The 27643-nt window shown below is 32.0% G+C and overlaps 2 protein-coding genes across 3 annotated transcripts; both read left to right on the top strand.

Moving 5' to 3' along the window:
* The first annotated feature begins 593 nt into the window (after positions 1-593).
* LOC134721008 (uncharacterized) lies at positions 594-5419 on the top strand. Its single transcript, XM_063583653.1, has 4 exons — positions 594-698; positions 2305-2700; positions 3195-3542; positions 4410-5419. The coding sequence occupies exons 1-4, from the start codon at positions 647-649 to the stop codon at positions 4703-4705; spliced, it is 1092 nt and encodes a 363-aa protein (XP_063439723.1). The 5' UTR covers positions 594-646; the 3' UTR covers positions 4706-5419.
* LOC134721007 (cytochrome P450 3A21-like) lies at positions 4636-27643 on the top strand. Of its 2 annotated transcripts, none has more exons than XM_063583652.1 (15): positions 4636-4685; positions 9201-9289; positions 10854-10950; positions 12628-12680; positions 14226-14322; positions 14699-14815; positions 15575-15663; positions 17979-18127; positions 19544-19674; positions 21346-21403; positions 23186-23343; positions 23922-24010; positions 25013-25150; positions 26319-26481; positions 27367-27643. In XM_063583652.1, the coding sequence occupies exons 2-15, from the start codon at positions 9216-9218 to the stop codon at positions 27451-27453; spliced, it is 1500 nt and encodes a 499-aa protein (XP_063439722.1). In that variant the 5' UTR covers positions 4636-4685; positions 9201-9215; the 3' UTR covers positions 27454-27643. The 2 variants fall into 2 exon arrangements, with proteins under 2 accessions (XP_063439722.1, XP_063439721.1); XM_063583651.1 differs by lacking the exon at positions 4636-4685 and adding an exon at positions 5464-5695.

Here is a 27643-nt window from a genome sequence, read left to right as displayed (position 1 = left end):
CACAAAGGGTATACTTTGATGTATAATAATAAAGATATTAACGTTTGCAAAAAAAAACCCCATGTAAAACCTATCTTTAAATCGCCCTTTCTCCAAAATCCAGCCTGAGATATTATATTTAAAACAAGAATGTTTCCATAGTACACGGATGTCCCATCAACACTTTCATTTTTTATATTAGTGGACCGTGTAATTTGGGTAAAAACTCTAATTTTGCATTTAAATTGGAAAGATCATATCTAAAAGAAACTTTAACCTGAAGCGGAACAGACGGACGAAAGTCGAACGAACGGACGGACGTACAGACCAGAAATCAAAATGCCCATAAATGGGGCATAACACCCCCCCCCCCCAAAAAAAAAAAAAGCTGTTCAAATTAATGTATCCCAGCATTTACTTTTATATTAATATTTTATTACAAACAAAGCAATATTTTCTTTCATATATAATCGATCAGACTGAGGATTTAAATTCTTTTATCACGGTATGCTTGTTACCAAAGTGCGTATGGAATTTAATATAAAACTATAAAAATATCGTACACATCGTGTTTATTTATACGACCGGGAGATAACACGGGTTTCGTCAGGTATGATAATGAAAGTAAGCACACACTTTAAATCTCTTCCTGTTTATGACATTCTGAATGAAGAGTGTTATGTATTTGTACTTCTTTTTGGTTCTTATTTGTTTGAAGGGTAAGTCAGATACCAAGCATGTACATGACAGTTGTTGAAAACCAAACTAGTACATAATGTTATATACAAATAGAATTAAAAAAGAGATTATACAATTATACATCCAACTGCACAAGTAACAAAGATTAGCGGTTCTTAACTTGAGAAGGGCACATTCATTGGTTACGTGGTACAGCAATGATCTCCACCCTCTTATTGTGTTGTTTTATTTTCGTGCGCATCGGGAGTAATTTGTTCTCCGTACTGTTATTTCGCTTTTTTCTCCGCCCCGTATAAGGTAAAAGTTTGTCACTAAGTTGCTGTCTTAAATGTAGATGTATGGTATACCGCCATCTTGGCTTATACAATCGCAGAACACAATCGGTCTAGAGCTTTGCCAAAATCTGAAAATTTTGGAGACAGATTGAAATTTATACGTTAGACTATTTATTTGTAGAAAGAAAGAAAACTTGATGATTCATTGCATTATTCATAATGTTTAAATAAATACCAAATATTTGTGTTTTTAGAATAATTTTTTCAACTTGGCCATTTAAGGGGAGATAACTATTTTAGTAAAAACTATTTACTGGTGTAATAGGGAATTTTTAATTTATTACTCGTAGCAAGTAAACACCACTTTTCCTTTTTATTTTCTTAAAGCACATTATAAAACCTATCTTCTCATATCAAATTTCCAAATTCTGCCTCATAGATATCTTTTTATGCACAAAACAGTGGTTTTTTTCATGAACAATCTAAGCAAATTTCGGCAATTTCAAACGATCAGTAGCTTGAAAATAGCACCGTGACCCATACATTTTTATTTTATTTTTGGAAAAAGCATGAAAAAGTCTGCATTTTGGCAAATTATAATAAAATCTATCTGAGGAAATATATACCTCTGATCTAACTTAAATCACCTAGAACGGTAGTACACATGCTCAGTATGATGTGAACTTTTAAAGTTATTTACCAAATTAGGGCCCAAATTTCACTTAGTTAACATGAAAATGTGCGAACATGAGCATGGTGTTCTTTAGCAATTATATTTTCTTGTTTGAAATTATACCCTGCTCCGAAGAAGGGGTACAGTAGTTTAATCTGACCACCCGATCATTCCAGGACATAAATTAACCAAAAAAAAAACCACACCAATATACATGCAGATGAAGTGTTACTTTCATGTATTATAATCAACGACACACGTTGAAAATCGCACCATAATATTATTACATAACAGTGAGTAATGCAGACTCTTAATCTAAATGCTTGATGTTAAGAGTAACTAAATGCTAGCGTTTTATGCTATCGTTATAATGTACATGTCCATGCCTACATTGCTTTAATACTGCACATGAAAAAAGAGGAGGTGTCCTTCAGTTTTTTATTCTTTGATTTATAAGTCATTATTATCTATTATTTATGAATGCTGTATATTATTCTCTATCATTCTCTATATTTTCGGTAATATTGACCAATTATTCTCTATTCTTTATATATTTTTGGTAGTATTAGCCCGTTATTCTCTACCTAGTAAATCATATCCAGGAGAATACCGGAAATTTTATTAAAAAAAGATGTATTTATTGAATGAAATATGATAATTAAAAAATACTATTTGTAGACACAGGAGTAGAATGCTTAACAAATCTCCAGATAAGTACTGTTGGTCATGCTGTTCTTGGACCTAGTGATTTGGAATTACGATGTTCATACAATCCAGAGAGCGGGGATGATATATATTCTATCGACATATCAGCTGAATTGAACGGTCAATACAGAACAATAGTAGCATTTTATCCAGAAAATAAGAGAAAAGATGGGAGATTGCGAATGGATGGGAATTACCTAAATGGAAGAGTTACGATGAATAATCCGAATCAATCTTCTGATGTTGCTGTACTGATATTCAATCAAACTGAATGTATAGATGAAACCATGTACAAATGTAGAGTGACTTATGACAGTAATATTGGTACGCAGAACCAAGAATCAAACGCAACAGCTATATACTTGGAAGGTATGAAATCAAATTAAATTTTAATGATTTAAGTTGAAAGCAATTTAATATGCAGACAACGAATTATCATACAAATGATTTATGTATTTCACTTTTTCTTGATTATTAGGAGCTATCATTTTATTTGTATGGTGGGTTGGGCTAGGATGATATTTGAAAAATGCAGGACAGGAGTTTTGAGTTAAAAAAAAAGGCAGGATGCATGAGACGCATTGCAAAAATAGGCAGGATGACCATTTATGTAAAAATGTCAGGACCGATTAGAATGAAAAATAAAAAGGCCGAATAGAAATTACAGATAAAAAAATGCAGGACACACTTTTCATCCTAGCCATTATTTGTATACACAGGGGTATACTAGGATCAAAAAATGAAATGGTAATTCCCTAATTAAGAAATCCTGTATTCATTTAAGACTGCAGATACATTTAAGGTAATAAGCAATTAAATCATAGATTCCTATTAAATGTTATAATATACTTTCTTATTTAAAGGTAGACCTACAGTCCCAGACAGTGTACCAAGCTATATACCCTCGGCTGGGATAGAAGAAGGAATGTCAGTTGTCTTCACGTGCACTGGAAATCTAGGGAAACCAATGGGTAAATTTAGATGGATTGTGTATAGACGTAACGCCAATGGTTCTATGCCAATACAAGTATCGCTGTATGACAACGTGACTACAACAGGACTTGAAATACCAGGAACCTGCACATTTAACGGTACCAGTCAACTCACACTTCAGGCGGAAAGTCTGGACAACAACGCAGTAGTGAGATGTGAAGTGGTTTATCAAGATGTGCCTCAGGATTTATATCAACAATCGAATATAAATGTTTATTGTAAGATTTTCCTCTTAGTTTAAGATGCTGTTCTAATGGCATAAGCTATTTAGTGTGACAGTGTTTGAGAAAAAAAGCAATTATCATAGTACATGTACTATATTATGTAATGAATGATTATTTAAAAGATGTGTGGGGGTGTGTAGTGTAGAATCAACAAAAGTGATAAAACAACCAACCGAATTGGATGGACCGATATCTTATCTTAAACATCCAAATTTTAATACACTACAAAAATAATAAAATCTATGATCTTCACATCTCATCTTTTATAGCAAAAACACTATTTTAGGGCCAGCCGAAGGACGCCTCCGGGTGCGGGAATTTGTCGCTACATTGAAGACCTGTTGGTGACCTTCTGTTGTTGTTTTTTCTATGGTCGGGTTGTTGTCTCTTTGACACATTCCCCATTTCCATTCTCAATTTTATATCAAAATGACAGATATTCTTTATTTATAGTCAGGGAGCGAGATATAAGGATATTGAAAAAAATAAAGTTGTAAAACTTTTACTATGAGCGGAACTAAACAATCAATTTCCATTGTAAACCAAACATGATTTTTTAGTTTTATTTTGATAAGATTTGAAAATCTCAACTTTTGATTGTACTGATGATCAAACTGTTACCAAAAGCGGATTTTACTGAAAACAGTCAAATTAATACCAAACAAAGAAGTTCATGATAACAAATTTCCAAAATAAGTTTGTCAGTTTAACTTTTTTTTAAGAAAAAACGTTATTTGTTTTTTTGCCGTTTTCATTAGTCATTATAAATGAGATTAAACAGCAGCAGTACTCTAACTATCAATAGGTCGCTACAAACATCTACCTCGTAATAAACTGAACATTTATATATATTACATACAGACAGCGTGAGGAATGTTACAGTAACAAAGTCATATTTACATTACACTTTCGGCCCAGGACGCACCACTTTGACTTGTACATCAGATGGTAACCCAGCTGTTAGAAATGATGATTATAAATGGTACAAAATGTCCCAGCAAAACACAGTAATAGAAACTGGATTCCAGCTCCTTACAAATGCTACCGTTGGGGAATCAGATGTCTATATTTGTGTGGCACAAAACAGTTACAATGGAAAAACTTTTAGCTCAAATAGTTCAATACAGATTAAAATAGGTAAGATGTTAAACTCATAAACAACAACAAATGTGAAACTTCACAAATCAGCAAGTACTAACACATTTTGAAATACAAAGCTGACTTTATATTTGTTTTGGTAATTATAGTCATCACGCTATCGTCTATGTTTTCAAAAAGTACAACAGATAAAGATGGCAATTAAAGAGTGTGGCAATAACATTGAACACAACTCTCAAATTCAATATTACTTTACTAGTACAGTCATTCAAACATATAAAACTATGAACATGTGGTAAGATTGTCAACGAGACATACATATGTACTAATTTACCTATAAAAGAGAAGATGTGGTATGATTGCCACAAGATACCAAATGACACGGAAATTAATAACAATAGCTCACCGTACAACCTTCAACAATGAGCAAAGCATAGTCAACTAAAAAGCCCCGAAATGACAATTGTAAAATAATTCATACGAGAAAACTAATTGTATTGTGACTTAATATCTTGTTTCAGGTTAATAATATAAGGGTATTATCGGTGAAAATAGGCAGAACATAAAGACAAATAAATTCAATATGTAGTGAATCGTTATTTCTATTCATTCATTCGTTAAACTCATAAACTCATTAATTCATTTATTCATGTGTTGTATGTAAATGTGATATCGGTTCACTTTGTTCAATTGCTATATACCAAACTTACACTGTCGAGTTTATTCATTTATTTTCTTGGGTATCAATTTTCGTGGATTGCTGAAAACTTGCATTTTCGTGAATATTTTATTCTGTTGTTAAGCCAAATTGAATATGTCTAAACAAAGCCTATTGGAAATATGTTATTCGTTGATCATTTGAATTCGTTGTTCACCTGTACCCACGAAAATTGGTATCCAATGACTAATAATGAGTATTGAGATGCAGTCGTTAACGTCTAAATGAAAGGATCAAAATGTGTAAAACGGTTACATAAGACAGAATGCGGACATGACTTTTAGAACCGAAAAGACTGTCAATAACGTACTTCAAAGGATACAGAGTTAAGGTAGATATTGTGTGTACCGGTTAGTATTATATACTTTCAAATATTATATTGCTATACAATAAAAGGGTTATTGCATGAATATTGGGGAATATTGTCCCTCGTAGAACATATAAAATTCTACTCGGGACAATATTCCCAAATATTCATGCAATAACCCTTAGGCTACATTATTATATTATTACGTAAGTATTTCTGTATTGGTCGTGTTATTGGCCAGAGGCTTGCTGTATTGGCCTGAGATATAGATATGAAATTCATTGCTCAATAAACATCACAACAAGCATTCGTGACATATTTTCCCTAATGAAAAAGTAAAACGCTATGGTAAGATTGTCAATGTCGAAGATTTTAGCAACCATAGACCAAGGCTACGATATCATTAGCAAAAGTCGGTTAAAAAAGGACACGATATGGCATTATAAAAAACGGTTCAAACGAAAACGGCCTAATTTAGGCAAACCAAAAAACCGTACAGCAACCAACTACAACCACTGCACGAATTACAGGCTCCTGACTTGGATCAGGCATACACACAGGCTCTCCCTCATGGATTTTACAAACCTCACACGAGTTGGTTGACCGTTATGGAAAATCAGTTTCACAATTGATATCGGATATGTTCCTTATGCTGGTTTTGCGTAAAATATACAAATATCTTACCAATGCTGGTGTCCCTTTGAATACACAGAGAGTAATCAATTGTGGTGTAATTAAAACTATAAAAACAACGGAATACAAATGTTTTTTACTAGTATTTTGACTCTCAAACAATTACGATCATGACACTTTCTGAAAGACAATTAAATTCCTCTTTATACAACTTCCTCTTTTGAATAACGCGTTTTACAGATATTGATGTTTGCTTGTGTTAATATATGTCTTTTAATTGAGATAATCCATTTCTATGGATAATTTATAGTGGTTTTTTCTATGTTATGATAATACACTATTGTTTAGGGTAAGGCTGAAGGTTGGTACCTATTAAAATGTTCAAATCCCCTGCATTTATTTGCACCTATACTAAGTCAGGAACCTGATGGTTTTTTATAATTTACATTTATGACACAGAGCTCGAGCAAATACATATTATTTAGCAAAATATTGTGTGGCAAAAATAATTGTTGTGATATTAAATATGTTTTACGTTTTTAAATGCTGCTCCAGACCAGTTTGATTATTTGGTAATGTATTCCATCCACAAATCATGAGCAATAAATCCTGCATTTAAAAAGCTGGGTATTATTTATGACAAACCGTTTTACTATTTATTTGAATTTAAAGTTCCTCCACTATAATATATAAGATATCTCATATAAAATATAAGATATCTCCTTTAATATATAAGATATCTCCTTTAATATATAAGATATCTAATATAATTTCATATTTTTATGATATCATACACATTATATGAGATATGTTATATATCATATAATATATCTTAATATTATTAATTCGTATATTTTAACAAATTTGATACGTTTAGGGATAGTCACATGTTAAACTATATTTTCGAAGGTAGAGAGAAAACGGCGGATAGCAAAAAGCATATTGACCGGCAAAAAGCATATCGCACGGTTATTTTTAGAATACCTAAAAACCGATATACTTTGTGACGTCATGTAATGAATTTCAAGATATTGTTTAACGTTTTATAACACATGATATCTGTCATCGATTATTTGACAAAAAATCTTTAAATACATAAGATGTAAAAAAAAATAAAAAAAAATAAAAAAAAAATGAAATAACAACTAATATGTTGTTACTGTTAAGGAGACAATGTAATATCTATAAAATTCCAATAATCCTAAATGACGATTTTGATACAAATATGGTCGGAAATTAATAATATAACAAATATAGCCTTTGTATGAGGTCAATACAGGATATATCGACCCAAAGAAGTATATCGACCTCGGACTTCGTCCTCAGTCAATATACTTCTTTCAGGTCAATATAGAGAGAATAATACATGGCAAAATCCGTATCATATGTCGTATCATCCCGAGACATCAATATCAGCCCAAGGGCCTTTAGGCCCGAGGGATGATATTGGTCGAGGGTGATACGGCATGTGATACGGATTTTGCCATGTATTATACGCTTTATCATATATTTCAACAGAAGAGTAAATAATTATATTATATGAACTGTTTTCTGATCCATAGCACTGGGTTACCTTCAGTTCTACTTTTGTCTTGTTTCATAGGCCTCAAAAGAACTGCTCAATTACTTATCCGAAGCACCTTACAATTTGCGTGCTGTTGTTTTAAAAAAAATATTTTGTTTACGCATTATTATATTTATTTGTGTGTTTTGTACTTTTTATAGTTGCATTTCGTGTGCCAAAAAAATATGAAAACTTGACGTTCGCGTGACATCATATACAATAAAGAAAACTTGACGTTGGTGACGTCACATATCAAACAATGACGTCATTCAAAAAAATTACCTATTTTGAGGAAAAATTTTCTTGAGCAAAAAAAACAAATAGACTAACTTTATTTAAAAAAAAAAAAAAAGTAGGGGTGTGATAAAGGGTAGGGGTGCGATAAAGGGTATGCGATAAAGGGTAGGGGTGTGATAAAGGGTATGCGATAAAGGGTGTGCATCAAAGTTGCGTGATATGGATTAAACAGCAGGCTATTTATCACATATGCAAAACTACTGTATTTACTACTTAACATATGATAAAAGGATGTATCGACCTCATACATAGGCTGTATTTGTATAATATAATAAATGTAATATATATGATAAGATATCTCATAAAAGATATAAGATATCTTATAAACTTTATTTTATAGAGAATAAAATTATCTTACATGTATATACTTTATAAAATAAGATTTCTCATATACTTAATAAGATATCTTATAAATTATATGTGCCGATATATTTTATAGTTTTAAAGATATCTTATATAATTTAGAAGATATCTTCTATAAAAGAAAATTATATGAGATATCTATAAACAACATAAGATATCTTATAAACTATATATTAAGATATCGCACAAACTTATAAAATATCTTATAAAGTGTATAAGATATCTTATAAAGTGTATATATAAGATATCTTATAAAGTGTATATATAAGATATCTTATAAAGTATATAAGATATTTTATACAGTTTATGAAATATTTTGAAGTAAGAATCAATAGCAAAACCGCTTGCTATAGTTACCTCTTTCAGTACTTGGATTAGCCTCTATGTCCTGAGGCAGCGTAAAGCAAATACAAATCAATCAATCAATCTTGTTTTTCTTGTATCGTTTTAACTAGGAATCGTTTATATTCCCATTGTAAGCAGAGCGAAAATAAAATTGAGGCGTCGTGGGATAAAAGTTAAAATCAGAATTAAAAAACCAAACGTTCATATTTATTTCACAATAACGTTTTTCATGTGATAAATACACTTTATGCACCGTTAGAGTTCATAGATAGTATATAAATAGAATATAAGTAGTGATAATATACACACTGATATGTATTTATTCAGGTAAAGATATTTACAATGGAGCTACTCGGTGTTATCTCTGTACCAGGATGGCTGTTAACTATTTTGCTTCTGATTCTAACATTTTGTTTGTAAGTCTACTTTCATTTTTATATGCAAATAAAAAATTACAGGTTTTTCCTATTATGTATCCGTAAAATAGGTGAGCCATCATATTTCATTAATAATACATTTATGACATTGTATCACTATATATATACTGAACGACTTTAAAAACGCAACACTCATTTTGTTGAATTTTTTTTGACCTAATCTTGTTTGAATTTCTTACAACTACTTTTCATGAATATCATACTTTACAAAAAATCAAAATCTGACTTACCTGTGGTTATTGAACATATCGAATTTTTGAAGTCGCACGAATTTCTTAAAGCGAGACATTGGACCCATGAAAGTTTGTTTCGGTTTTGTTTGCTTTGTTAAACAGTTCTTTCAATCCTTTGCCTCACTTAAATCAGTTTAAAAATGTTGCATCTCCATATTGCCAAGACTGAGAAATAAAAAACTGAATTAGCCCTTAAGAATACTGCAAACATGAAAACATAAACGTGCTGCAACCATAATGTATGACTTCAGAAACTCGTCTTACTGTCCTTCTGACAACGATACAAGGAGACCAGATTTGTTGCTGGCCATCAATGAACAGATCAACGTGTAGTGACAATGAAACGCCAACAGAATTTGATTACTCAACGTCATTTGCCATACTTTTTTACGGCCGCAACGTCAACTGTTAATCAAATTGCCGAGTGCCATTGTATACCGATTCATGCAATATATGTTTCCCATCAACTAAATTGCCAAAGAATCGACTGAAGGAAAACCTTTAAAGCCCTCAAGTTCCAACCGCATAATTTCCAAAACCAATTAATGGGTTGAACAAATGCGAAATCAGAAGGTGTAAAACAGAACCCAAAATATGTCAGACAGAATTTGTTGACCTTTTTGACAATCATTTTCTCGTTTGTATAACAGGCAGTCATCGCTTTTGACGGTGAGAAATTTATTCAAAAATAACAAAAAAATAATCTAGTGTTGCGTTTCTAAGGTCGATCAGTATATGTACAATAAGTTAACACTGACGATGATCATCATCAATTGGAGGCACCAGTGGCGTATCATTGCTTAGGGTACTACTCTTACTTGTACATATTCTGCTAAAAAGATTTAATTTGATATACCAAGCCAAATTGAGGTTAATTGTCTTGAGTTATTGTTTTGGAGATCCACTTTAGTTTAACACCCATGCGTATATATTGTATTGTATTATGAAAATTATTGATGTTGTAATGTTTATGCCCTTTGGGGCCCATAATTGGAAATAAGATATCTTCTTCGTCTTCTATACATCTAAATTGATTTGGAATGCAAAGGTATAACAGTTTGTCGGTTTTCTTAAAATTAAAGACCTCACGACATGTTTTTTTCCATGGTATTCTTCAGACAACTCTCCACCATTATATCAAATAACACATTCATGAACAACTATACATTGTAGGTCTCCATACAGCCTTCAGCAATGATCAAAGTCCAAACCGCATACTCATCTATAGAAGGCCCAATATCTAACTGCTTTTTTTCTACATATTGCATATATACAGGATTTATATTTATTTTAATTGTTTTGTTTTATAGATATTCAAAATGGAAGCACAGTTTGTGGAAGAGGCTTGGAGTTCCTGGTCCACAACCAACTCCTTTTCTTGGAATTTTGAAAGAATATTTTAAAAAGGTAAAATAAATGGAAGGTTCTTTTCATGATAAAGGACATATCATTTACGCATGATTTGCTTTTTTTCTTTTTTTTTTCTTAAAATTTTGTATCCACTACTTGCAAATCTAAACGTCTCACAAAAACATCAGTTTGGTCGTCCGATTTTGATTTTATAAACTGTCATGATTCTCGACTTTCTCATCATCACGAAGGCGATAATTTGTGTTAGATTCAAGTCGTATCAAAAGAAACATTATAAAACTTAACCACGCACTAGCTAAACCAGTATTTATTAGGACTACCAATGCCCGGTCAACGCCCTGACATATATAGATAATTGATCATGCCCTCCTCATGAACTTATTTCATCATTTAATTTAAACTTTGTATTCATTATCCTGTTTGTATTTAAGTGTCACATACTTTCAATGGAAACAAATATTCGTATAAATAAAAGGGATACACAATTATGTTGTCGACAGGAGGAATTCACTATACATGTCAAAATAATCTTTACACATGTGTATGCATATTCAGAAGGAGATACAGTGAAACCGTCTTTTCGTTCATTTTTTTACATAAATAAGGCCGTTAGTTTTCTCGTTTGAATTGTTTTACATTATCTTATCGGGGCCTTTTATAGCTGACTAATATGCGGTATGAGCTTTGTTCATTGTTGAAGGCCGTACGGTGACCTATAGTTGTTAATGTCTGTGTCATTTTGGTCTTTTGTGGATAGTTGTCTCATTGACAATCATACCACATCTTCTTTTTAATATTATGTGATACTCTGATAATCATTGATAATTTATACATTTAAGAATTCAATGCCTCGTTTTGGTATTTTATTGGTGTCTTAAAAAGCGTTGACCGGAGCACGTCTTGTACAATTTTAGTGTATAACCGTGAAACAACGATATATATATATTAACCCAGGTGGTCGTGTGGTCTAGCGGGACGGCTGCAGTGCAGGCGATTTGGTGTCACGATATCACAGTAGCATGGGTTCGAATCCCGGCGAGGGAAGAACCAAAAATTTGCGAAAGCAAATTTACAGATCTAACATTGTTGGGTTGATGTTTAGACGAGTTGTATATATATATATATATAGATCAAGCCTTTCGGTAGTTTTCTGAACTTTTGGCTTCCACGACGATTCCAAGTTGTAGAATTGTATAAAACTTTAATTTGTTTGTATAATGATAGTCTTAAAATATTAAAGTGCGAGAATTATCAATAAGGCATACGTTTAATGAACATGCATGAACTATTTGCAACTGGACGTTGAGCAAACACCAATAAATTGAAGAAAAAAACCCCTAACATTTCTACACCAATCATCATTATTTGGCAACATAACGAAAGAAAATATATCCATATGATCTACGTACACACAAATAGTTTCCAACAATGAAAAGAAATTTTCATGAAATGACTATATTGATCAAACACATAAATGCCCAACTTTTTAAAGTAGTATAAAATCCCAGAGAGAAGAAATGATGACCAATATCGCCATAATGATGATAACTGAAAAACGCAAAGATAGTTGATGTCAAAAGCTAAATAATATAATACACATAACGTTAGGAAATAGACAAATGGACCTAGTATTAGTGTCCGGATACATTGTTATCTATTTGTACTCCAATAAAAACACTCGGACACAATCAACGTTAAACCTTTATATTGTAGGGTTCCTGTAACACAGATTTAGAACTTGTGAAGAAATACGGCAATGTTGTCGGGTAATATAAAATTTAAACAAAAACAATTTTTGAAGATAGAGGACATCATAAATTATAAAAATCTGCACAAACAAATCGACAGTCAAAGGAGACGTTGCATCCCATAAATATCGTTCTGAATGTTTTTAACATTAAGCTTAATAAACCCAACTCATCAGTAAATAGTCTGTAGCAAACATGTATGTTTGGTGATTAAACTCATCGACCCGTGTTAATAGAAGTGTCAATGAATAGAATCATATTCAAAACAGTGTGGTCCTGGCCATTGATTGACGACCTAAATTATCCCTTTGACTGGGACAGATAAGGCGAACGTTTGTCGGTAACAATCACTGCTCACTGTGTACTTGTTAAAAACACTGAATCTGTGGGGTCACCAAAGGTTCTCAACACCTAAATAAAGCAATTCGAAAAACGAATCCGGAATAATACGATGTGTTGATTTATATCAATAATATAAATCAAAACATAAAGGCTATTCCTGAATAATTTTTCGATTTATTTTATTATTAAAGGCGTTAAGAACCTTTGGTGACCCCACAGTTTAAATTCTATAATAAGTAAGAAGTGAGCAATGGTCGTTACAGACAAACGTTCACCTAATCTGTCCCAGTCAATGGGATAATTTAGGTCGTCAATCAATGGCCAGGACCACACTGTTTTGAATATGATTCTATTTAAAAACTGACCTCATCAATCAGCTAACTATTTTATTAAATATATAACAGGTACACGAATACATTTAGCTACATTTGTATAGTACCACTATTCCTTTACGTTGTAATGGCCATTTTCATTCAAAGTGAGGTCCTCTCCGGTGTCCGCATTTAAGTAAAATCAATACATGCTCGGCGAGATTCGACTATCTTTCTAGAGTTTTAAGAGCTCGGAAGTTTATAGCAAGAATTGCATATATGATATGATCAAGTAACATATCAGATCAGAAACATATCGATCTCTGTTAGTGAACCAATTAAAATTGAGAATGGAAATGGGGAATGTATCAAAGAGACAACAACCCGACCATAGAAAAAACAACAGCAGAAGGTCACCAACTGGTCTTTGAATTAATGTAACGAGAAATTCCCGCACCTGGAGGCGTCCTTCAGCTGGCCCTAAACAAATATATACTAGTTTAGTGATAATGAACGCCATGCTACTTTTCAATTGTACACAATAAACTAAAATTAAAATAATACAAAACTAACAAAGACCAGAGGGTCCTGACTTGGGACAGGGGCAAAAATGCGGCGGGGTTAAACATGTTTATGAGATCTCAACCCTCCCCCTATACCTCTAGCCAATGTAGAAAATTAAACGCATTACAATACGTTCATTTAAAATTCAATTCAAGAGAAGTCCGAGTCTGATGTCAGAAGATGTAACTAAAGAAAATAAACAAAATGACAATTAGTTGTTACAGTCGTTACCAGAGATCAAATTTGCGCAAATTAAATGCTCCGTTTTTTCTCTTTGCCAATGTAATGCACAGAATAAAAACAAAACTGAACAGGGAATAACATATATTTCGTGAATTCGTTTCAGGGTTTATCAGTGTCATGTTCCAAGCTTGTTAGTTGCTGATCCAGAAATGTTGAAAGTGATTTTTGTTAAGGAATTCTCCAACTTTCCAAACAGATTTGTAAGTGAAAATGAAACAACTTCTAATCTATGTCAGAGGAAACGAAACCTTATTCTAATTCATTTAATATATGAAATGTGCATTATATATTTCTAGTTTGAAAATGTGAATTGATAAAACCAAATTTTCAAAAGATTTTTAAGATCACACAAAAAAAACCCCAATGTTTCTGCCGTTTGGGTTTTAATTTTTAAATTGATGTGTTTCCGTCAGTTTTTGGTTTGTTAATCTGATTTGTATCAGTTATATCAATCAACGAATATTGAACAGTCTTATACTACTATTGCCTATTTGTATTAAAAAAAAGATGTATGACAATTAGTCCAACAGCCTGCAATTCAGTTTGTTATTTTACTTTACTAGAAACTTATTGCAGATACCAGTAAAGCCAACAGAACGAATGTTAGCTGGTGTTGCGTTGGCCCAGGGAACACATTGGAAGTTTCTCAGAAGTACAATTTCACCGACATTTACAGTGGGAAAGTTAAAACTTGTAAGAATCTTAATCAGAACCATACTAATGTATCATTTAGCATCAATATAACAATACAATAATTGTTCAAGCTTTAATTGCTTGTTCAAGTGAACTGATGATTTTCAAATTATATTTAGACATTGGACAAGTGCCAATCGTCTTTCAGTTACGAATTAATGAATGTTGGCGAATTTCAACAAAAACTATGATTAAAGGTGATTGTTTTCGTTCTTTAAACACTTGAATACTGAGTTTGTGGACATGGTTTATTACAATTAGTCTAGTTTTGATATTAACTCCTTTTTTTATTCAACTAGACATATTAGAACTTTTTATTATTTTTGCGTTCATTATTGTTCAATGGTACTATCAGTATCATTCTATCGTAACATTATAGTACTCGGTAATATATAAATTTCAATCAACTAGAATGAAAAAAGTTAAAAAGATAATACCAAACATTACAGGACAATGAACAAGGAATAGAAAGATATGACCATACATGTTAAACAGAGGCAATATACAAAAGATTTTTTTCTCAAAATTACGAAAATACCAATTAACACAAAGCTTAGGAAAATCTGGATATGAAATTTCCTTATCAATAGCAAAATAATAAGCTCAAACACATCAATCGAATGAAAACAACTGTCATACTGCTGACTTGGTGCAAGCATTCCCTTATGTTGCAAATGATGAATATCTGGTTTTATAGCTAGCTAAACATCTCACGTAAACGGTGTTACACATCTGACGATATTTTTGTTTGTCCTCTAGATGGTACAGAAAATCAAAAAATGTTGTCAAGCTTTGGTAGAAAACATCCACTCACAGCGAGGAGACAACAAACCTGTTGATATGAAAGAGTAAGTGTCATGTCATTGTGCATTTGTCATGTCTTCAAATATACACAAGGGAGTATGAACGCAACTACCAAAATCAAGAAAGCAAGAACTCATACTTTGAATAATACAAAAGAAAGGTAAAAACTGACAAAATGTAATCAAACGTGTTGTCTCCACTATGAATGGAATTACATGTATTGTCAAATAGATATAAAAAGATGTGGCACGAGTGCCATTGAGACAACTCATCCAAGTCACAATTTGTAGAGGTAAACCATGTATTTAGTAACCATAAAAGAAAGAGAAAAATGTATGCATTTTCAGTTATTTTCAATTACATGCGTCATAACTAAGTCTACTTGATATTTAATTAATTGATAATTATCAAAGGTACCAGGCTATTAATTTAATACGCCAGACGCTCAGATCAAAATGGTTAGAAAGCGAAACAAGTATAAAGTTGAAGAGCATTGAGGACCCAAAATTCCTAAACGTTCTGCCACATACGGCTATGGTAATCTATGCCTGGGATAAGAAAATCCATAGTATTTCGAATAATTCATACTTTTGCTAAAAGTAAATTTTAAGATTGACTAACGGATCAGATAAATACCATTGTCACATAAGTTATAATGTCTGGTTAAGATCTTGTGTTTTCTTCCTTGAATAGACAACTTTCGAGTTCGATGCCTTTCCGTCAAAAACTCTGGTTTTAGTGAACGTCATTTGTGCGTTTAGGGGCGTCGTCACTTCCATTCCAATGTTGAGCGAGTGGTTGGAAAACTATAATTCTATATTGTACGCAGTGGCGTATTCAGAAGGGGGCGTAAAGGGCGTACGCCCCCCTTTGCTGACACTTTTTTTTTGCAAAATGATTTGTAATCAACCTAGACTTCGTGCATTTTGCCGTGTATTTAATTTCAATGCGCCAATTCTTCACTAAAAAGCTTTAAGATATTTTTCAGTCGTATTCACTGTAATATATTATTGATTATGTCAAAATTAGTAATTAGCTACGGTGGAGTTGACAAGTACGTCGAAAAAAAAATCGTCACTCAGTCATTTTGAAATTCAAATTACAGTTATACATGTTATGGCTAAGGACGAAGCCTTCAAAGCAACACATTATTGCGCAAGGACGTATTGACTTTTTTTTTCTCACAATTCCACAAATTTTTTATGGAGGGGGAGGGTTGCATATGAATCCCAAATCTGACTGGAAGGTCGGTTCCGCCGAACTGATATACTAAATATTTTTTCAAAGCCCTGACTTCAACCGGCCTGCTGGTTGTGGCCTATATGACTTCATGTGTCTACCGTTATTCACAACTTTATTTTTTTCGTTTCTGATTCATTCGTATCCTTTTAGTTGATTTGTACCCCTCGCTTCCATTGTTGGGTGAAAATTTTCAACCAAACATTTCAATGGATAAAAATTTCTTGTTTGTTTTTCTTCATGTCGGTCGTATTGTAAATTTCATTGAATAGCCGTATATCTTGTTCACAACAAGAAACTGTAAAGTAATGCTAACTTACCATACAATAAACGGGAAATTCCCATGTCCATTTTTTACTGACAAATTCCACTTCAAATATATTAAATAGTACATAGCTTTGGATCCATTCAATCATTTTATAATAGACAATCAATGTAGAAAATACGGCAACGGCAAAAATGTCCAGCCACTACACTTTAACTAAAATGCATTTTACACTTATTTTATGTTTTTTAGACAAAAAAAGGTCCCAAATTTGTTTTATCCACGCTCCGCTCGGCATATTTTTTACTTCGCCCCCACTTTCAAAAATCTGGGATCCGCCCCTGGTACGAATACTCGGCAAATTGAATTCTCATTATTGAGAATTAACACTGCTGTCATTAGGGAATTGTCAGTAGATACCTACAGAGCAACCGTTATTTCGAGTTTATCCTGCACAATGACGATCACTAAGACGCTTGATGAACGTTAATAGTGCAGGGATACATGCGATCCCTCTATCTGGTAAATGACGTCATAAAGGCGTGCATAGTTGACGAGGTTTTGCCGATGACGGGATGAACTCGAAAGTGGTTCATTGGTCCAGTTGTTTCGAGTGTAGTTAGGTTTTTTTTCAATGAAATTGCTTGGCTGCGATATAAATTGATATACTGCATTAAGCAAGTGTAAAATTTCATTCGCGATCAGTAACACTATGAATATGTGTTTTTTATAAAAAAAAAATTATAGCTAAAACAATTTATATTTTCATTCACTTCAGTTTAAAACAGAACTAAGCAAATGACAAAGCTTTATTGAAAATAAGCTACATCAAATATCATGAAAAAAATGTTTTAGATTGTGTGGAGCATTTACTATGGATGTCATATCTAGTACAGCTTTTGGTATTGAGGTTAATTCGCAGAAAGAACCCAATAATAGATTTGTTTACTATGGAAAGAAAGCTGCCATTGGACAACTTGCCTCATCATTTGCTGTGTTTATCAGTAATTTATTTATTAACGACTGTATTATTTATTTGTTGTTGTCGTCATTATGTGAACCATATCCAAATTAAGAACACAGATAATTTTTATGGCCCACCTACGATAGTAGAGGGGCATTATGTTTTCTGGTCTGTGCGTCCGTTCGTCTGTTCGTCCGTCTGTTCGTCCGTCCGTCCGTCTGTTCGTCCGTCTGTCCCGCTTCAGGTTAAAGTTTTTGGTCAAGGTAGTTTTTAATGCAGTTGAAGTCCAATCAACTTGAAACTAAGTATACATGTGCCTATGATATGATCTTTCTAATTTATATGCCAAATTAGAGTTTTGACCCCAATTTTACGGTTCACTGAACATAGAAAATGATAGTGCAAATTTCAGGTTAAAGTGTTTGGTCAAGGTAGTTTTTGATAAAGTAGAAGTCCAAACAACTTGAAACTTAGTATATCTGTTCCCTTTGATAAGATCATTCTAATTTTAATGCCAAATTATAGAATCTATTTTAATTTCACGGTCCACTAAACATAGAAAATGATAGTGCGAGTGGGGCATCCGTGTACTGTGGACACATTCTTGTTTTACATTCAGATCAACAGTATACAACACTAAAAAATAAAGGGACGTGAAAAGATTACGAATGAGACACTGTCCAATAAAGTTCAAATGAAGTTTATATGTGACTTTAGTAAACATAGGCAACCATGCCGTCTTCAACAATGGAAAAAACAACTTAACTATAAAGTCGCCCGTAAAGGTTAACTAGTCAATTTATGAATCGTTATAACCAATCAAAAACACATTAAGTATTCATATGCGAATTAATTTTGTCAATTCTATGTTTTCAATTATAAATTCATTGCAATCTTTTTACCGATCTGCTTATCAATAACACATCTGTTTTAAAAGTTAGGTGAAGATTCTATGTTAATCTTATTGACATTTCGGAGTACCTTAGATAATCCCCATGTTTGGTGGTGTTCGTGTTGATCAGTATTCTGTGTGTAGCGGTTGCATGTATTTTCGTATTGGCAATGATATTGCTTTATTTTTTTTACTTAATGTGGTTGATTATCCTCTTAAATCTACTACATGTTGGTTATTATTAGTATACTAGTAAAGCCTCATACTTAACCGACCATTAAATTTGGAATATATACTGTTAGTTCAGTTGAAGCCCAAATAATTGGAACCTTGCTGAAAATACATATTCATATTTCTTTTACCAATTAAAGCTTAGTAACGTAATTATGTTGCAGTTTTACGGATGATTAGTCTAAATTTCACATAAAAATGTCCACAGTGATGCACTCAGGATTCATCCACTTTATTTATCATTTCACACTATTAAAGCTGTACAAGTACAGCGACACAAGAGATTTATAAAAAAATATGGACGAATATATATTGAAAATGTTTCTATTTCAGTGATGTTTCCATTTCTAAAAAATATAATTGGTGCCATCATACTCCAAGGAAACAGAGTTGGTAAAGATGTCATTGAATTCTTTGACACTGCACTACGGTCTGCTATTGATCTTCGAAAAGAAGGAACTGAGGTATTTGAATACAATGTGAATACTTTATCTCAGAATATGTTTGGTTCATTTAAACATACATGTAATATGTTTGAGTTAGTTCCTCAATCCTACAATTTTAAATATTAATGATTTTCCCCCTTAAGCTTCATTTTCGTTGTGGGATTTCACACTGATTATATATTAAATTTTCCCAGCTGTAAAGGAGTAGGTTCGGTAATGACCGGTTTTTGGCCTCAAATTTCAAGTTCATCTGACGAAAGATTTCGGACACTGTTTAAACACTTACATGTCTATTTGAATTGATTCAATTATTTTTTGTGAAAGATTTTAACTGATTTACTCATTAAAAACGCTTAGCTTCAAGTCTGAATATGAAAAATCTATCAAATTTGCCAAAAACTGTCACTTTTCAGATGTTTTTTGTCAAAAAAGAAAGTGACCGCATACGTGTTCATCCTCGACCTTTATATATGTTATATATTATCATTAAACACAACTTACATTTCAATATCAAGAATGGTCACGAATGCGACCACTTTCATTGAAGACGAAAACCGTCTTAAATTTCACTTAAATGCTAAAATTGAGAAGATTTCAGTAATTTAGCATGACTTAATGATGCAAGTACCCGATATATGTGCATTGTAGTGCCAAAAATAGCCAATATTTATTTAACTAACAGTTTACATTTAAACAATTTTGTAAAACTGATATATTTTTGGGCCAAAAAGGGGTCTTACTTAACCTACAGTAACTCCTTTGACCATGAGCAGCAGTCTGAATTTATTCAAGTTAAACGTGTTCTGTAATTTGGAGATCGATAAGATAAAGAGCTCTTTAACATGTAATGTTTGTGTGCACAACACCTTTGTACATGTTTAACTTGAATAAATTAAGACTGCTGTCCACGGTCACAGTTGGGAAAGTTTAATAAATAATCAGTGTTAAATCCCACAACCAATCAAAATAAAGGCAGCCGTTGTGTAGTGCTTAGTGCATCGGACTACTAACACAAAAGTTCCTGGTTCGATTCCCGTTTGGGATGAAAATTTCAGGAACTCAATTTTCGGCTCTCCTTCGACACCATTTGAGAGTATGGTCTTCAGAAAACGATGATAGTCCGTCGGAAGGGGACGATAAATGGCTGACCCATGTTAAGAGAGAGCCATATCTCTTGCACGTTAAAACACCCTTGTAGATTTCGAAAAAGAGTAGGCTAATGCCGCTACAAGTTAAAATGATATAAACGTACATATTGGGTCGATTCAAATTTGTTCTTGTAGATGTTTGGCTTATGCCGCTACAAGGCAGAACTCGCACCCTCACAGTGGAAAAGGATTAATATAAGTTGCAAAACTTGTTTCCCAATCCACTATAAACAAATATGTTTAAACTAAAAGCCTAAGCGGAATAACCAGTATAATATCTTCCTAACCAATTTAAGATTTGAACATCGGTAAAAAAAAAACATCATAGATACTAGTCTTTTAAATAAGTATATATGTTTTTGAAATAAGGAAATAGTTTCTGACGACACATTCCATACTAGCATGCATTTAATAAGTTGGGATAATAATTTCAATCTTCTTATTTGGTTGCTTACAATGTACAAGTAAACGTGAAGTGCAGATGTCGTTAGTATTGTTCGCATATATTATTACTATTACCGAATTATTATATATTCTATAGCAATACCAAGATTTCCTACAATTAATGATGAACGCAAGACACAAGGATGAAAATAGAGGTCAGAAATAAATCAATCATGTAAAATGTAAAATAAATTGTGTGTTATATTTAGCTTGACTATAGAAACTATATAATGAGCCCTGTACAACAATTTATAAAATAAAAAAATCATAAGTCCAATCGAAACAGACATCAACATTAGCAAAACTATCATTTAACTAATGATTGTGAAACACGAAATTACAAAAAAAAGTTATTTTCCATTTGTAATCTTAATATGTTATGACTACATTTTGTAATTGCAAAAAGTTGGCTTTTAATACTTATTGTCAGTATTTGATAAAAAGTCTTGTTATACTGTTGTATAGCTTCATATTTTAGGTTATATCTTTTTTTACTTGAAAATCACAATAATTTATTGTAACCAATGTTTAACGTAGGAATAATTTCATATAGTTCTAAATTTATATAAACTATTGCAAAAATCAAGAAAAACATTCAAATTACTTTTACGTTGCCTGAATATTAAGTGCATGGAGACGTATAACTGTACTTGTAACACCATTATTTTTAAATGAATCAACGGGTAGGATAAACTTTAGTTTGATGTGTTTTTTTTTTATATCTATATCACCAATAAAATAGCAATATGAATTAAACATTTTGTTTTCAAATTCAGACTGCTATTATATGTAGTCTAATCTTTATTAAACACATTTTGACTAATGACATTTTGGCCAATCTGCTCTTTTAAAAAAAATATGTAAACGAGATTAATTGCAGGATAAAATTGAATTGAAATGGAAAAAGAAAAGAAAACACCACTTAATCGATTTCATCCTTCCAAAGATTTGGAGAATTTATGATCACAAATCATTATAAAGATCATGTCGACTACTTGTCTGAAAGTGGAATGCTACCCAAATGACTTATATCATACATCATTCATGATTGTGTATCTACTTAAGGAGTTTAGTCAAAAATGATTTTGTTACAACTACAGTTATATGAGTATGTATAGAAATCGACGTGCAATATAAATAAACTCATCATAGATACCAGGACTAAATTTAGTATCTACGCCAGACGCGCGTTTCATCTACAAAAGACTCATCAGTGACCCTCGAATCCCAAAAAGTTAAAAAGGCCAAATAAAGTACGAAGTTGAAGAGCATTGAGAACCAAAATTTCTAAAAGTTTTGCCAAATACTTCTAAGGTAATCTATGCCTGAAGTAGAAATAAGATATATTAAAAACCTCTTAAAAAAACACATAAAGTGAAAAGGTATATTTTACCAAAACGCATTTGACTAACAAGTCAAACAACTAATGTTCTTAAGCCCTGATGACTGTCATTGACGATTGCCAAATAAATTGATCATAAGATGTAACAAAGTGGATTTTTATATTTATTTAAAAATACTAAACAGAAAACAACAAACCTGCGGCAAAGATGTTAAACCACAAACGTGAGGTGCTTAAATTTGTACATTTTATCCTGATTTCGACAACTAATATCTCTTCAGTGATGTAAGGAATCAAACATTATTTGGAAGGCCATATAATTTACATCAATTTAACGGAGGGTAAATATAAAACAAACGCATACGAAATAAATATAAAGAAGACTGAAATGAAAACAAGGCTCAAACCTATGATTGCGTTGGATAACAACCACAATTTGTTTACGTTTACATTTAAAACAAATTTCGTTGAAGAGGGGTCTAAATACAGCACAAACAACATTTTCCAAAAGACCAAAAAAAAGTAAAAAAGTATTTAACATAGTATATATATACAAATTAATATTCAAATTCTCATTGACCACTCATTTATATAGGTTTAAATGAAATGGAGTTGAAATCAAACGCCATGACGTTCTTCCTAGCAGGCTATGACACAACTGCCAACACACTATCATTTGCTTGTTTTGCATTGGCCACAAACTCAGACATACAGAAGAAGCTTATTGAGGAGATCGATACCGTTCTTTGTGGGGTAAGTTCTTATTTATTCGGTAGCCGACAACCATTGACTCAATCAAGTTATGTTTAAAAACTACGATTTGAATGACGAATTGTCTGAATGGCACTCATATCACATCTTCGTACACTACATACACCAGAAAATACATGAACATAAAGTGGCCAAGCACTTTTAAACAAGGCAAAAATCAGTATAATCTGTTATTCATGCGTTCTAATGCTGCGGTATAAAGTTTTAAAAGGTAATTCAATCAACATGAGCAATAGGCATTTTGAAAATCATATACCATGTTCTTTTAATGCTATTTACAAACATAACGTGAATACAAAATAAATATAATGATACTGTCGAAGATAATTTGGTGAAAACTTGTATAAGATTACATACACATCATGTGCAAAATCAATTTGTTTTCTGTGGGTTTGTTCAGAGATCCCAAAGTTTAAATCTAAATATCTAAATACTCACAACACTCGACGTTAAGAATTACATGTAGCTTAAAATGATATAAACGTACATATTGGGTCGATTCAAATTTGTTCTTGTAAGAATTAATATGATTACAGCTTTAAAAATTTGCTTTAACATAGGAAAAACCCCAATATGAAGACATATCAAAGTTACAGTACTTGGACAGATTCGTGAATGAAGTTTTGCGTCTTTATGGAGCTGCAACTAGGTATGTCATAACAGTATATAAGAAAGAGGTAAAAAAAATGATACCGAGCTTTGAGAAATTTCTCATAAAGTTCATAAGCAAATGGCAAAATCAAAACATCAAACACATCAAACAAATAGATAACAAGTGGGATATTCCTGATCTGATACAGACAAGAAGAGTTATTGCTTTTTCAAACACTCATGAATCAACGATTCATCAAGGGCATAAACCAAATGAAATCTAGGGATCACCATTTTTACTCAAAAATATTTTTTTTGTAGTTTTCAACTATAACAATTTTATTACTGGAAAATAATTTTTAAATTGTCAGGATATTATTGCACTGTCAATTCCGACCCACTGATGGTATACTTACATTGTCAATAACTAGTTGTCTATTAATTACCTCGTTGTTTGTTAAATCTGTATAAACATAACTAAAATTGATTTATGTCCACTGATATGGAAGTATTCACGTTTCAATTTCTTCATTGTTTCGCAAAATTATTTTTGTAAAATATATTTGTTTTAAATAAGTCCCATCTGATTCTGCCTAAATGAATTTACAATATATAGTTTACGATTGATCGAATGTTATAAATCTATTTTGATTATACCACAAAAATAATAAAAACAAAATCGAATTTGAGTGATCATGACCTAATTAGTAGAGACATTCTTATGATATGAATGCCTTACCAGACAAACCAATACACATTAGTCAAATTGACAGTTTAGAAATTTCAAATAGTTAATACATCTTTACAGTAGTCATTTATTATAAGGTTGTATGATCTAGAACAGCAAAAAAAACCAAACACCGACCGTGTGTTGAGACCCAATCAATTTGTATCAGGCAATTAGTTCCTGAAGGTGACAAAAAAAAACCCAAACAACATGTGAAGTGTATATTTTATTCGCTTTCCATAATCCTATATACATCGCTGTTTGTATCCATTAGATACAGTAAGTATAATGTTAAATTTCAGTAAAATAACTGCTTTTACAATCGTTTTGTAGATTTAACAGGGAATGTCAGAGCGATATCAAGATTAAAGACACGTTTATTCCGAAAGGAACAGACATCAGTGTACCTTCATTTGCATTACACAGAAATCCGGAATTCTGGCCAGATCCTGAAAAATTTGATCCTGAAAGGTAAATGGAAGAAAATTTATGTATAAAATAAAAAAATTTAAGATGTGTTGTAATTGTCAATGCGACGATTCTTCGAAAGAAACAAAAATAACACAGACATTAACAACTAAAGGACACCATGTGGCCTTCAACAATGAGTAAAACAATACAGAATAGCAAGCTATAAAAGGACCCGAAATTACAAATGGAAAATAATTCCGAAAACTAACTGCTCTAGGATTATTTTACAAAATAATGAACGAAAAAAAAATATGATATACAGCAACGAGATTCACTAATTTACAGGCTCTTGACTAAGGACAGGCACATGCAGTATATGGATGGGTGAAACTAGATTGAAAGTGTCCTATTTTGGGAGGGACAGTGATAAAACAGTTAACTATAAAAACCGACTATAAAATCAGTTGAAAAAACTGTTACTTTGATGGATACTTAGAATACTTAGACAACAACAAGACACTAATAACAGATTTGAGAATACTTGCAGCCACTACATCTAGTCCATAGCCAGTAAAAACTTACATAGCCCATTTGTAGAGATAATATATGTAATGTGTATTTAATGTTTAATTGCAATTATAAGGGTAATTGATATGCATAGCATTTATTATTGTCTTAAAATAAATGCTTCCTTCCTTTAATGTATACGTGTTTTTGGATATCCCAGTTCAAAGCGACGATGAATTCGTATTTAAAATTAACATTCTAAAAGGAAAATCTTTATCATATACATATGAATGGATTTAGAAAAATAACAATTGTTATCCATTCCTTTGATGTATTTCAGCTTTTGATTTTGTCATATGATACCGGAGGTTCTGTTTAAAATTTTACCCGGATTTTTTGTTATTTTTATCTTTGTGATAAAGCAAATGACTTTTGTTATTTTTGAAAGAGTATTGATCATTTTCATCATGACTACAGTTTTGAATTTAACGAAAGGCAGGTCGACATAATGCATGTTTGTTTAGCTCTTAGCACTGTTTGGAACATGAAGTGTAAATCATGCATTAAATGAATGCATTTGGCGACTGTATTGGTAAAGTTCTTGTAATAAATATAGTTTTCATTTTAAATGTATTTTTTCAAAGCTGAATACTATTTTTATAAAATATGCATTATTAAAATGTTTGTTTCACTCATATAACGACATATTTATTTGTAACAGATTTACAGAAGAAAACACTGCCAAACGACCAGAATATAGTTTTGTCCCCTTTGGCATTGGTCCAAGAATATGTATTGGTATGAGGCTGGCGTTACTTGAGGCTAAAATGGCTTTGGTGTATATGCTTCAGAATTTCTCTTTTACCACTTGTGATACAACGGAGGTACGTTGAAGTGTCTGACATAAAAATTTACATAAATGATGGAAGTATTCGGTTGTTATTCAAATTAATATGACTACATTTGATATATTGGGCATAAAGATGGTATTATTTAATTTATCTAATCTGCAATCAATTTCATATTCATGCCCAATATATCATGTACTCTAGATTCTACTGACAAGGAGAAGAAATACTTGGCACGTATTTGTTTTTTTTCTCAATCGATTTAAAATTTTTGAACAGCGATATACTACTTTTTCCTTAATTTGGCCAACAAAAGCTGAACTATTGTGCAGTCGAGGTAGCCGTGTGTTCTAAAGCACTGCACACAGTGCAGGCGGTGTTTTTCTCGATATCAAAATATTATGAGTTTGAATCCCGTCGAGGGAAGAACAAAGTTTTGCTTCCGTAAATTTGTAGATTTAACATTTTTATGCTGATATTTAGAGTTTGTATCACCTTCACTTGTGATATAACGGAAAGATCTGTCGTAGAGTTGTTACTTGTTTAGGCGTACTTATATATATGCAAAAGAATAACGTTACGCTACTTAGTTATATAGATATAAGAAGATGCGATAGGAGTACCAATGAGGCAACTTTTCATCCAAGTCACAATTTGTAAAAGTTAACTATTATAGTACCTTGCTAAGACCCGCGAAGGATGAAAACGTTAGAACGAGGATGCACATATTGTATTATCTACTTACACCATTCTGTTTTTTTTTTTTTATTTATATACGAATCTTTACACGACTTTATTTATCATTTTATTAATATATATAAATACAGATACTGTAATGGACGTAGACGCTTTTATAAAATTATTATTTTTATTAAATTTATATTATATGTAAAAATGATTAAAAACATGAACTCATTGTAGATACCGGTCACATTTGAAAAAGGATTTGTTCTGAAGGCACAGAATGGAATAGTTTTGAATGCTAATCCACGTAAAGACGCACAATAGAAAACTTCAAAAAATATACTATAAGGACATTGTGACTAGATTATTATGAATAATTGTTAATTTGAATTGAACGGTCATTGACGTAAATGATACATATCAGCAGTCAATGTTAATGTAATTTGTAATATAACTCTATGTACGATTTGTCGTTAGTTACATGTGGTCGAGTGGTTGTACAATAAAAATGTTT

The sequence above is a fragment of the Mytilus trossulus genome, chromosome 6 (genome assembly GCF_036588685.1).
Source record: "Mytilus trossulus isolate FHL-02 chromosome 6, PNRI_Mtr1.1.1.hap1, whole genome shotgun sequence".
In the NCBI taxonomy this organism is placed as follows: Eukaryota; Metazoa; Mollusca; class Bivalvia; order Mytilida; family Mytilidae; genus Mytilus; species Mytilus trossulus.
Note: the sequence above shows the minus strand (reverse complement) of the source record. Positions and strands in the feature narration are given on the sequence as shown.

What these genes read in the sequence shown, in the direction of transcription:
- LOC134721007 (XM_063583652.1), top strand. Translation starts at nt 9,216, where the DNA reads ATGGAGCTACTCGGTGTTATCTCTGTACCAGGATGGCTGTTAACTATT. An exon ending in ATCATTTGCTGTGTTTATCA is followed by an intron (nt 18,128 to 19,543) that starts GTAATTTATTTA and finishes TTTCTATTTCAG; the next exon opens with TGATGTTTCCATTTCTAAAA. An exon ending in CTTTATGGAGCTGCAACTAG is followed by an intron (nt 24,011 to 25,012) that starts GTATGTCATAAC and finishes ATCGTTTTGTAG; the next exon opens with ATTTAACAGGGAATGTCAGA.
- LOC134721008 (XM_063583653.1), top strand. Translation starts at nt 647, where the DNA reads ATGAAGAGTGTTATGTATTTGTACTTCTTTTTGGTTCTTATTTGTTTG. An exon ending in GGTTCTTATTTGTTTGAAGG is followed by an intron (nt 699 to 2,304) that starts GTAAGTCAGATA and finishes TACTATTTGTAG; the next exon opens with ACACAGGAGTAGAATGCTTA. An exon ending in AACAGCTATATACTTGGAAG is followed by an intron (nt 2,701 to 3,194) that starts GTATGAAATCAA and finishes TCTTATTTAAAG; the next exon opens with GTAGACCTACAGTCCCAGAC.